We start from the raw sequence: 13357 nt of genomic DNA, 5'->3' as shown, positions 1-13357 counted from the left end.
AACTTCACCACTTTTGAAACTTCAAATGAAAATGTGTTTCAGATAGATGGGTTCCTTTAGAAAACCTATGACAACACTAGTCACATTAATGAAAGATTTCCTTTATAAATAAATGAAGGTTATGGCTGGTGGCAATTCTCCACCGGATCCTCTGACTGGAGTGTTTTTTTTTTTTTTTTTTTTTGGTTTTTCGAAACAGGGTTTCTCTGTAGCTTTGGTGCCTGGCCCGGATCTAGCTCTTGTAGACCAGGCTGGCCTCGAACTCCCAGAGATCCACCTGCCTCTGCCTCCCAAGTGCTGGGATTAAAGGCGTGCGCCACCACCGCCTGGCTGGAGTGTGTTTTACATGTATGTCCATGGAACCTCCATTGTGACTTCCAGTCAATTAATTACAAACTGGGAACCGCAAAGGAGACTTTTCTGTAGGTGCATAAGGAACACCCTTATAAAAGAGTTTCCTCGTAGGAACACACAGAGAAGCAAATATTGCTTATAATTATGCAAATAATCACACTTCCTGATAGGCCTATGTGATGCAGATTTTCAAACATATTAATAATCACCATAAGTTATTTTCTGTGTCTGAAAGGTAAAAATCATTGATTTCCGCCATTTTAAAAAAATTGGGTGAGAAAGTCATTATTTCCGTTTGCTTAGAGCCAACTCTGCCATGGCTGTGTAAACACAGCCAACAGTAGCATTTATTTTCTATTAAGTACCCTCTCATTTTCTAGGCAAAATGGAAGGGTTCTCCTTATCTCCCTCCTCTCCCAATACAAAGACCTCTGTTATATGACAGGCTGGGAGCCAGGAAAAGCAGCATCCTTGAAGTTGATTTCCAAAGGAAGGGATGGGCCAGGATAGCTAGCGGTGTGAACTACTCTCTTCCGTCATTCTCGGGTGTCATTTTCTCAGGGAGATGCTAATGCAAAGCTTTCTATAAAATAGCATTTCTATAACATCCCCGAGGGTCATCCAGGAATTTAAATGCAGTCATGTGACCCCTACCTCCCGTTCAGGGAGTCTGTAGTGTCAAAACTTTTTTCATAATTGTACGTGTCATGAACTTCTATTTTGTTCATTCATGTGTATGTAATGGTGTCTTAGTTACTTTTCTATTGCTCTGCTAAAAAAAAGTTTACTGTGGGCCTACAGTTTCAGAGGGTGAGTCCACAACCATTATGGCAGGAAGAATAGCAGCAGGCGGGCATGACTCGGGAGCAGTAGGTGAGAGCTTACATTCTGATTCGTGAGCTCAAGGGAGAGAGAGAGAGACTGGGAATGGCATGGACGTTCTGAAACCTCAAAGCCCACCCCCAGTGATACACCTCCTCCAACAAGACCATACTTTCTAATTTTTCTGAAACAGCCCCACCAACGGGGGATCAAGCATTCCAACACATAAGCCTATGGGAGTCATTCTCATTCAAACCGCAAGTGGCAACTTCTAGAGGCTGCGTGATGTGTGATATTGCATAACAAATCAGATTGTTAATTGTGTTATTTCCACAATAACATTATAAGTAATATTTGCTTCTCTGCGTGTATCTATGAGGGAACTCTCTTACAAGGGTGTTCCTTATGACCTATAGAAAAGTCTCCTTTGCGGTTCCCAGTTTATAGTTAATTAACTGGAAGTCACAATGGAGATTCATATATATACACATAAAACACAGCCTAGTCAGAGGACCCAGTAGAGAACTGCCAGTAGCCATAACCCTCATTTTTTTCTAACTGGGAAAACTTTTGTTAATGTGAAGAATATTGTCAAAAGTTTTCTCAAAGGAACCCACTTGTCTGATAAAACTTTTTATTTGAAGGTTCAAAAGTTGTGAAGTTGTCAATGTAGAGGCTACTTAGCACAAGTTGGCTTTGGAAAGCAGACATCACCTAGGGAAGGACCGTCACATGAATGAACATCTTAGGGAGGAATACAATTTGACCCATACTATCGTTTCAAAACTGTCTTCAATTTGTTTCTTGTGGATATTAGGATGATTATACAGAAGTGAATATCTAGTCCTCCAAATTCTGATTCATTGGTTAAACTGCTATGTTTACCGGGATAGTGAGCTGGTTCAACAGGTAAAGACATTTGCCACGCAAGATTGATGACCTGAGTTCGATCCTGAGAACCCTCAAAAAGCCGAATGCAGTGGTGGGCATCTGTAACCCCAGCACTCCTGTGGTCACACGGGAGGCAGAGAAAGGAGAATAGCCCAGAAGCTCACCTGCCAGCTATCCTGGAGTACACAGAGTGGCAGAAACAATGGGAACCACTTTGCCTCAATACAGTTCTATTCCTAAATGAACATACTTCTTAGATAGTGGCGTCGACTTAATATTTGAACATCTCTTGCCATACAGAGAGTAATGGGGAGCGCTGTGGGTTTGGGACTCGCTATGATGACAAAAAGGTCCTCCCAGCCTTTATTTTCTCTGTGATGGGTAGCTCTCAGTGTCAGCTTGACACAACCTAGGATGACCTGAGATGAGAGTCTCCACTAGGAAATGTCTGCATTTGGTTGGCATAGCTATGGGGGATTGTCTTAAATTCAAGGGTGCTGGTAGATGAAGTCTGTTGTGGGCAACAGCATTCCCTAGACAGGGGTTCTTGGACTATAAAAAGAACAGAGAAATTGAGCTCAGCACATGCAAGCAAGTGAGTAACCAGGAGGCTTGTATACACGTATTCTCTCTCTATTCTTGGATGAAATGTGATAAGCTCCCTTGAGTTTCTACTTTAGCTTCCCCACAATAATGGCTGTAACCTGGAATCATGAGCCAAACAAATGCTTTCAACCTTAAGCTGCTCTTCATCAAGGTGTCTTATCACAGCAACATAAATGAAGCTGGAACCATAATCCAATTATAAAATAATTACATTGGTGCTTTTGACCTTCCTTAATGAATTGGTATTTAAAAACCACGCTAACTAATGTTTATACAAATACATAATTTATATACATATATAATATAAGTATATAATATAAATATATTATTTGTCAATGATGTTTCAATAACTAATGCCAAGAACACTTTTGCTAATTTAAAACCTATTATGACCCTCATATTAACTATTTAAGATGTCATATGCAGATTCACTGATTATTTTGTTTTGTTTTTATATGTTTTTATTTGCCTTTTAAGCCAGATCTTGCTCTGTAGGTCAGTGTCTTAGTTAAGGTTTTTATTACTGTGAAGAGACTCCATGACCATGGCAACTCTTATAAGGAAAATATTTAATTGAGGAGGCTCACTTATGATTTTAGAGATTTAGTCCATGATTATCATGGTAGCAAGCATGCGGGCAGATGTGGTTCTGGCTACAACTTGGCTTGCAGGCCGCAGGAAGTTGACTGAGACACTGGGCAGTACCCTGAACATAGGAAACCCCAAAGCCCATCCCCACAGTGACACACTTCCTCCAACAAGGCCATACCCACTCCAACAAAGTCACAGCTCCTAATAGTGCCAATCCCTACGAGATTATGGGGGCCAATTACTTTCAAACTACAACAATCCAGTCATCCTGGAGACTCACTCTGTAGTCCAGTTTGGCCTCAAACTCACGTTCATTCTCCTGTCTCAACTTCCTAAGTGGCATGAGCCATCATGCCTAGCAATTAACTGGTATTTGAGAAAATATGTATTTTTCTCTAAGAGGTCTTTTGGAAAAGGTGCACTGAATATCGCTTCTAGCCATAGCTATGTTCATAACTTGTGATTATTTTTAAATTGTCTTGCCAAGAGGGACTTAAATCGCACTCAAACCAAAAGCCCAGTGATTGGCTTTTCCTTCCTCCCTCTTGTGCCTGCTCATTCCTAACTACCATTTCTCCACAAAATTTCCACCGAGTCTCTCAGAAATCAATGCCATGTAAGTTTTCTAAAAGGCCCTGCAATTTGCTTGAATTTGAATGATTGCAGCTTTCTGCAGATCTGCGTCTGCCAGAGTGAGGGCCTCATCCAGCAGTCTGGGAAAAGGAGCTGTCGTCAGGGAAAGCCGAGGACGTCTCTGAGACCCTCGCAATTTTTCAATGAAGTCTTCACCGTGGCTCACCCTGCGAGAGATGCTATTTCTGGACAAGCCCTTTCCCATTGGCTAACCAGATCTGTGTATCAGCCAGAGGTTCCAAGGAGATGAGCGGAATAGAGGGGACAGGGTTTTCCTTTCAACCTCAATACTCTTGCTTTAGAAAGAACTTGTGGCGTGGTCTGATAGGGCTGGAATACAGGTATCTTAGACATCCATGCTAATTTTAACATCCACTTCTATGTATCAAAAATTTGGTGGAATTTTCCCTCTTTAGTTGAGTTCAGAAGCTACAGACCTGCATCATCTTGAACCATCGTTGGGAATTCATGTTCCTGTAATTTTACATATACACATCTACCTGTTCCTTCTGTTTGGTGGGAGGACAAGAATTTGCTACCAACTTCGGAGCTTTCTTAAAAAGGCTGTCAACAAAATATTTACAACTTCGTGTGTGTGTGTGTGTGTGTGTGTGTGTGTCTTTAGAGGTTTGTAAGCCCCTTCCTCCTTTTTTCTTTTCAAAGCAATTCAAGGAAGCTAGCACAGTGCTTGGTACTTAGTATGTGCTCAGTAAATGTAAGATGATTAAGCAAACAAAACCACAACTAAAAATTACAGGCACAGGCTTCCCCTGAGTTCCCTCACAACAGAGCCTGAGCTAAGGACTCTGAGGCAAACTGTTGACTTGGGTGTGGTTGCAGCAAGCAGAGGAAAGGAATGAAGTCAACGCAAGCTGCAGGTGTCCAGCTCCACCAGCAGTCTTGAGAAATATAGAGAAAGCCTCCCAGGATTGCCCAGCAGGGGCTGGAGCATCATCCCCAAGTTTATATGTGTGAGGATGAATGAAACATGCTCAATATTCTACAGGGAGATAGAGTTCGTGTAATATCAGCCCTCAGCAAGATGCCTGGGTTGTGGGTTGTGAAGAGTAAGTGTGAATGGCCACCATATCAGTATTAGGAAGTACCAGAAGTTACAGGATTTTCATCAAAGAAAGAGAAGGCTTAACCCACCAAGAACATCCACATTGGGCCAGGTCGTTAACCTCTTTCTGTTTTGATATTCTGTAGGGTGCAGTAAGATAATAATACGCTGGATCCTGGTGACAATTAAATGATCAGTTCCACTCTAGAGAGATCTTGGACATAGCAAGCCTGCCTTCAATGTGACTGTTATCACCGTGACTTATCATCCAGAGTATGGCCAAGACAGTGAAAAGCTACTGTGTGAGAGTTTCAGGACAAGTGGCCTGGCTCAGCCTGGGAAATGTCACTTGAATATCTAATTTATGACAAAGAAACTGGAACCTCTGAGTAGCTACTTGCCTCAGACTCTTCAGCCCATCTTGGCCAAGTCCTGTGAGATACTTAGAGGAGCTACAATGTCTGGGTACAAAGTCAGGAGGCGGCTGGCTTAGCTGGTCTGCCTGTGGTAAAGCCTGTATTATTGAACTGGTTTGGGTTCTGTCTCTGTGGGACCTTCTGTGTAGGCTAACCTTGTCTTTCCTATAAAATCATGACCTTTGAAGATCCCATCCTCCCACATTGTACCCTCTTCTGCTTCATCAGGGGGTCTAGGTTTACACCCCCTCACCCCTGTATTAGGTCGCTGTCTCCTAGCTGTGATTCTGATGCCATGGGCTGCTGGACATGGCCCAGCAGCATGGAACACATTTTTCATCACGGACTCGTGGCATAAAAACACATCAAAAGACTCAGGAATTATGAAGAGATATGATATCTTGAAAGTACAACTGACATTCTCAGCCCACAATTGTAAATTATCCACAAAGAACCTGTTCTGCTGAAAACATGGGGCTGGTGTCTGCCAGTGCTTTCATCCCGGGCTCACAGCCAAAGCAAAAATGAAGCCTTTGGTAACAGGACTCCATCTCTCTGCGGTCTGACCATCTGGAGTGGTGGCTGCTTGACTTTGGTGACTTCCTGTAGACCCTCATATGTGCCCAAGTCATGTATCTGCATGAGCGTTTTAGGTACAAGAAACTGTTGTTTCTTTGATGCCCTGTGTTGCTCAGCTGGCAACATTCTGGGAGAAAAGCCCCTCTAAGATGATGCCCAATACTGCCGGTGAGCCATATTACCAGGGCACTTTCCTGTACCAAAGTGTCTCTTCCCTCATGGTATAGGCACAGGCGGAGCAACAGTCTGAATGCAGAGTATGAGGATGAGACCAGTCCCTGCTGCAGCTCTATCAGCTGTGACTCAGGGCTGGCTGCTCGCTTTGAGCCTCATGGGTCTAGCCTTTGAGCCTAGACTTTGAACTTGAATACTGTTCCCCCTCTTCTCCCTTGAAAAGCATGCTTTAAACTTTGTTCTTCAACAGGGGTCTTCCATTGCCTTAACTTTACCACTGTTAACTTCCTGTCTTAGTTACTTTTCTTTGCTGTACTAGAACACCATGACCAAAGCAGTATAAAAGAAGGGGTTTATTTAGGTCTTATGGTTCCAAAGGGTTAGAGTCCATGATAGTGAAAACAGAGGTAGCAAGTGGTAGGAACAAGCTGAGAGCCCACATCTCGAGTCACAAACAGGAGTCCCAGAGAGCACCCAAAACTGCTCAAGTCTTTTGAAACCTCATAGCCCAGTGACACACCTCCCCCAGCAAGGCCACACCTCCTCCAGTGAGGCCACACCTCCGCTGGTGAGGCCACACCCCCTACAGTGAGGCCACACCTCCTTCAGTGAGGCCACACCCTCTCCAGTGAGGCCACACCTCCTGCAGCGAGGCCACACCTCCAGATCATTCCCAAACAGCCACCAACTGAGGACCAAGAATTCAAATGTTTGAGTATTTTGAGAGGCATCTCTTCCAAACCACTATCCTTTGTAACATCTAGTTTGAAGAGTTTGTTCTCACATCAGGTTAGACACAAGAACTGGGTCATATCTACATTATGCCAAAGGTTTCAGAATGCGTACCCTTGCCAGCCTACGACAAACCATGGTATACCCTTAATGTGTGGGAAAGGCATTTCTGACGAACTCCCCCATTTTATTGATGAAAAGACATGAAGCCCACAAAGCTCAAAGATATCTATCACTCGAGTCCAGAGGTTTCCAGTCCCCAATAATCAATGCTGGAGGAGATGGGAATGACAATTGGCACAATTTGATGGCACATTGTGTAACATGTTGAATGGTCATCCTGGACCCCAGAAATGTGTATAAACATTGCATCTCCATTAAGAACCAGGAAGAGACACGCTCAAGGACAACACCATTGGATTCCATCCTGTTGTAACTCCAAATCATAAACAGCTAAAACACCACTTCCTTCCCAAGGCTACCACGTGTGGCTCACGGCAGCCTCAGGAAACCAGTGCAGACCAGGACAGGGAGTCCCCCTCTGTGGTCTTAGTTCCCCTGGCTGCATATAAGCTTTAACTTCCCTGCTTTGGCATGTCCCCCATCATTCCCTGAGCTGCAGAACTTAAGTGGAGTTGAGTCTCCCTCCATTCCCCAAGTAGACCTCTTGTCCATGACATTGCATATCTGAACAGGTCACTACCCTGCTGGGGGCAGACAGTTGTTCCCTACCCCGCCTCTGTTGTTAACTGCCAGAAAAGTAGTCTGTCTAAACTGGGGGGCGGGGAGCTGTTCAAATATCTGTGACCTTTCTGGGAGTTTCGGAGGAAGTTAAGGTCATCGGTTCCCTCATTTCCCCAGATTGGTAGAGAGAGCCTAGGTAAGGGAATTTCACCAAGGGTTCGAGGCTGCTGGGTAAATGCAGAGCCGAGGTAATCAGTTCACCCCTGCACAGCTTCCAGCTCCAGCCTATTCTGCAACTCAATCACTAGCGCACAGCTAACCAAATCACTGCCTGGGGCCCGGGGTCTCCCATTACGTGGCTCACGGGCCTCATTTACAATCACCATTAACCAGAAAGGCTGCAGGACTGTTTAGAGACATAGTATCATAGAATATTTGCAGAAACCAAGAGGCTGAAAGAGATTGTAGAGCTTTGGTATCAAAGTGGAAGAGGGTAGACCTTCGGCCTCCCCGTCCCGGCTCTGGCCCCGCCCCCAACTTCTCAGGCTTTAACACACAGTGAAGCTGCTCCACACTGGGAGAGAACCTGAGGGAAGTGTTGAAAAGACTAAGAACAGGGCCCTCGGATGTGGGTGCGAACTGGGTAACCCCACATACCTGCTCTTCAACAATCTTGCTGCAAAGCTTCAAGAGGTCATTCACACTGAACGGTCCAAAGGCGGCCTCTCAGTCTCAGGCGTCCTTGTTCTCATTCCAACCCCTGCTGCGCGCTGTGTCCACCAGAGTTAGCAAAGCTACGGGGCAGTTCAGGGCTTCCAACATCACCTCACACAGCAGAGGTAGGGCCATGCTTGACTTTGCCAGTCTCTCATCTCCCCTTCTCTAAGAATGAAAGGCGCATAGATACTGCAAGGATTGCAAATGCAACAACCCCAGTGCCAGATTTTGCATCTGCCAGGCACTTGAAATAAAACCACCACTGTCCTGCTTGTCACTCGAGTGTGTGTGTGTGTGTGTGTGTTCTTTTTGTAAATCCAAGATTAAACAAATTAGAAGAAAATTGGCAGGGAACTGGCTGAATGGAGACTCGGAGGTGGGGAACTAATGTACCTGGGCCCAGTGCAGAGGAGGGCACTGGGTAGCAGCATCAGACAGCGCCTTTCAGAAGTTTGCCAGAAAGCATTTTGCTAGCATTTCTTTTTTAAAATGTATTCATCAAAGCTGTGGATAAAGAGAGACAATCACCCAGCCACCCCAACTCACTTGGGCTCGGGAATGACTGAGGACCAAGAGGAAAAGGGTCCCAGGAGTCTGCAGACCCTTCCCTAGAGAACCCTGGCTACAGGAGCTGGCGGGGCTACCCTGCAAAGGGTGTGTCTGCAGACAGGACAGAGGGCAGGGCTGCATGGGTGGCTAGGCCAATGGGAGAGGAACTGGGAGGGAAAAGTCACGGAGTGTGCAAAGAGCAGCAGATGGGAGTGTGGTCTAGGGGCAGCCTGAGGATGGGCAGCCCCTGGAGACCACTAGCCAGAATGCTGGCTCCCTAAGGGAATACTTTTCATAGGGCACAAAGGAAAACTGGGTGGGGGGGGGGTGGCTTTGGAATTCTGCTCTAGGCAAAGATTACAGGCAGAGACAAACGGCCAATGGGATGGGGAATGAGTCTCTTGTACCTGTTTCTAGGCAGTGTTCCAGGTCAGCCATTCGTTCTAAAGGACCCTTTTCATTAGAGTGGGCTTGTGGGCATAACCGCTTTAACCAGAGTATCATCTGCAGTCCCTGGTAGGCCCTGCTTTCCATTTAGAAGGAAAGGTACCAGCTTGAAGGAATCCCAGGTCAGTGAGTCTGCTAATGAAGATAACCTGCAGAACCATAGCAGATACACGATTTTCTCTGCTCAGCGAGTACATTATAACTCAACACTTGCTTTCAGTCATAAAAACGCTGTTAAGAGTCTCAGATAAGCCAAGAACTAGTCCTCCGGTCCCCACAGCTCCCCCTGGTAGTTCCAGGTAACCGGCAAAAGGAAATCGGTGGCCCTGGTCACCATTTCATATCCTGGCCAATCTTACAAAGTGCCGGGAAGCGCCACAGATCAATAGCTATTCTGGGTTAACATTGCCGTACCTTTTTTTCTTCCCTCCAAAACCAGGAAGCCCTTCCCCCACCCATAGATCACAGCTTATTATAGCAAAGGCATATTTTATGTGGTCTATTTACGGACATGAATGTTTAGGAAGAAAACTCTTTTGAGTATGTTTGCACTTCTTAGTCTAACCAGCAGGCTGGTGGTGCTTTTAAATAGATAGCCATTCTTATGCATTAATTAATTAGCTAAGTAATGAATTAAAACATCTAAAAAGCCTGAAGCTGTCTGCTTAGCCTCGGGTTGGGAGGTGGGTCTGACCTTCTGCCACCTGGGCCCTGGGTAAGCTCAAGTTGATGGAGACCCCACAGAGCAGTTTGCCCGCTGGGTGAGTCCCCCTGCCTGCAGCGGCCTCCTAGTTCTGTGTGCTGTGACCCAAGCGGGATGGGACACAACACACTGTGTTTACTTGCAGCGGGGCTCTAATGAGCAGAGTCCCTAAGGGGATATTAGTGGAAATGAAAAGCCAAACGAGCGTTTATATGAAAAACTGGGCCGTGGAAAAGCACTGCTCAAAAGCGCAAAGCATCTGTTTTTCTGTTCCTGATTAGAGGACCTTAAGTTACCTTAAAGCATTACCCGACACTCTTTGAAGAGCTTGCAAATCGAATCAAGAATGTGTGTGTGCGTTGTGTGTGTGCGTTGTGTGTGCTGTGTGTGTATGTGTGTTGAGAGAGGACACTGTTACAAACACATCCATCATTAACTTCTACCCCCCCAAATGCTTGTGCACATACTGTCTCTTAGCAGCTCCAGAGAGCTGTGGAGGAACCAGGTTATTCCTATGCTCATCTTGAAGATGAGAAGGGGAAGGCTCAGAAAGGTGGAGCCATTCAAAACCTCACACAGCTGTCCAGAGCTGACTCAAAGTCCCGCACCCCCACTCTGGGTAACCAGCCTGGTAGTCAACAAGCAGTTATCAGGGAAAAGGTCATTCATGCATGGATTCTCCTTGCCCCCCAGCAAGGTCTAAGCACCTCTTTCTCCATCATCTAGTGCAAGCAGTGAACCCCATGAACTCAAACTTTAGAACAGCTACGCAGCCCGGTTGGTTTTAAAGGCATTAAAATGCAAAACAGGAGTAAACAACGTTTCCTGCCACCAGGAAGCAACTAATCTAAGTTGACAAAATAATGGGATTGGAGTAAGGTCTCCAAAGTGGCCATGAAATGGAAGGCAAGAATATCTTTAACATGGATACGATGTACTTGCTCTGCCAAGGATGACTGGAAGAGAATTCTCATTTATAAAGCCAGGCCATAAAGGGGGGAGGGGACAAAAACAAACACTGAGCAGGAGGAAAAAAATAAATGAGTAGGAATGAGGGGGGCACACAGGAACGCTTCAGGGAGATTCATGGATTCGTCATAGCCTGGGTAACATAGAAAGCCAGTTGCGGACTCAGTATAGTCCAGCCTACCCTCCATCACATCACCCCAGGAATATGGCCTCAGAAGCTCCAGAGACTTAAAGACTTCCAGGAATGCAGGTGGGGGCCACTCGTGAGCACTGATCTGCAGCAAAAGGGCTCTGAGGACCACCCCATCATGAGTTTAGCATCACGAGCATCACCTGACACTGCCCAACCACGGTAGTCAGAGTTACAGATTTGGTCTCCTGGAGACAGTCCCAGACTCTGCTGCAGACACAACCCCTCCCCCTGTCCCCAGTCCCCCAGTAAGTGAAGACCGGTAAGCAACACCCTCACAGTCCTACATCATATTTTATTTTCTCACCATTTCACCTTTGGGGAATTTAGATGTGTCCTCCCAGCAAACCCCTTACCCCGTTCCCTATCTTCCCCACGTCCGTCGGCAGCTGGCTCTTCATTAATCTCCCCATCTGGACTGTGACACGCAGAGGTCCTAGACCCGCATCTCAGCTTTAGAACACTGACTGGAGGTGGATGAACACAGAGGATGCAGCGCTAAGAAGCGGTGAGGCAGCCACTGGCAACTCAGCAGCCAGTCGCCTGCATGCTCCAGGCAGCCAGGGTAGCTCCTAGCTGGTTTCATTATTACACAATTGAAGCTAAGCCCTCCTCCCGCCGCTGTCCTCAGCGAAGGTTCGCGTCTAGCCCGCTGGAGGGAATGAAGCTCAACTCCTCCCAGCAACACTCTCTCTCTCTTTCTTTCTCTCTCTCTCTCTCTCTCTCTCTCTCTCTCTCTCTCTCTCTCTCTCTCTCTCACACACACACACACACACACACACACAGTTTGAAACAGTTTGAGGACAAGGGCAAACTTCTGCAGAAACGGCCCCTTGCCAACTCCTGTCTCAAAGCTCCCCAGTTCTGCAAGACCAGATCTTTGTCAAGGCAAGACAATTTGGATAACTTTTCGAATTTTTTTTTCTCTTGGTCACTGACCCACAAATGCGTGGGAGGAAAGTAAGGACACCTCTACCTGACTCTTTCCATCACCCTCCCCTCACCCCCACACCCTGCTCGGAGGACGGTACGGGGGAGACACTACACGCTTACTCCGCTGTTGCTTGCCAATCCAGGAAACACCACTCAGTCATTGTAAAAAACGCCACACAGCCCAGACAGCGAGAATGAGCCTAGGGAAGCAAGCTAGCGTCTCCAGAGCATCCGGATCATAGCACCAGCAAACTATTTGCATGAGTTCCCTGAGAGATGCCTCCCGAGAAAAGGCTAGAGCCCCCACGGAGAGCTGAAGAGGAAGTGACTCACCTTTAGGTTGTGCGTGGGGTTGACCACACAGACAAGTTGCCCGGCAGCAGAGAAAACCCGTTTAGCCTTGTAGTGCTGAAACCGGAGGTGAATGAGATCCAACACAGCCCCAAAGCACTGGGTAAAGAAAAGCATCCCAACTTTTGGGGGGTTGTTGGCACAGGAAGGCAGCGGAGGATGCTGTAAGTCCTTGGGCTCTGAATGGAGACTGCCTCTGAGACACTCTGCTCCAGCCCGGCTTAGCGCGCCTTCATATTCATCATCAAAATAAGACGGTTAGAATCTTGCAGCAGCGAGGCAGCCAATCAAAAGGACAGAAATGTTATCCTTGAGGTGCAGAGACAGCCAATAACAAATACCTCCCCTACCGGAGCTCCCTGATGAATTGAGCCTGGCGGAGAATGTATTATTGAACATTACCATAGATCAGCACATTGCATTCATCTTGTGATTACAGCCAACCATACATAATGCTGGGGAGATAGGCTGACAAAATTGATTGCTTAATGTGTCTCCATTTATTAATTGACTTAATTTAACATGAGAGCCTTTCTTAGTGCCCTGAACAACAGCCTTCCCTCCCCCCAGAAGAAAAAAAAATGTAAAACATTTAAACCTCCAAACAGGAGAGCATTGTGCTCCAACAGGCAGATGGGTTAGGCAGCTTGTGGTTCTACTCACCAGAGCTGCTGGAAGAAAATCAAATACTACAAGACCCTGATTCTAGATACGGATTTGGCAGCTGCAGAAATGTGTATCTTTCAATCTTGTGCTCTGACTCTCTGCAGTTTGGATTGTAGCCCCGTGATAATCTAACTCCCCACTATTCATGCAAAAAAAAAAAATCTGACAAATAAATTTGGAATTGAGGAGGGAAATATATATATTCAAAATATAGTAATCACTGAACTCTCTTTTATTAAAGCATAAAAATGCACAAAGCTCGCTTCTAAAAATAATTAAATTCCTGA

General features: G+C 46.0%; 1 protein-coding gene across 1 annotated transcript in view; it reads right to left on the bottom strand.

Moving 5' to 3' along the window:
- Siah3 (siah E3 ubiquitin protein ligase family member 3) overlaps nt 1–12625 on the bottom strand; it is a 64954-nt gene extending 52329 nt beyond the window's left edge. Inside the window, exon 1 of the mRNA XM_041670913.1 lies at nt 12387–12625. Within this exon, the coding sequence (XP_041526847.1) occupies nt 12387–12521 (135 nt within the window). The 5' untranslated portion in view covers nt 12522–12625. The remainder of the gene's footprint in view (nt 1–12386) is intronic.
- Between the last annotated feature and the right edge of the window lie 732 nt (nt 12626–13357).

This window comes from Microtus oregoni, unplaced genomic scaffold, assembly GCF_018167655.1.
Source record: "Microtus oregoni isolate MIOR12 unplaced genomic scaffold, Mior012 000001F_ref0000356, whole genome shotgun sequence".
NCBI lineage: Eukaryota > Metazoa > Chordata > Mammalia > Rodentia > Cricetidae > Microtus > Microtus oregoni.
The sequence above is the reverse complement of the archived record's forward strand: the minus strand, read 5'-3'. Positions and strand labels throughout refer to the sequence as shown.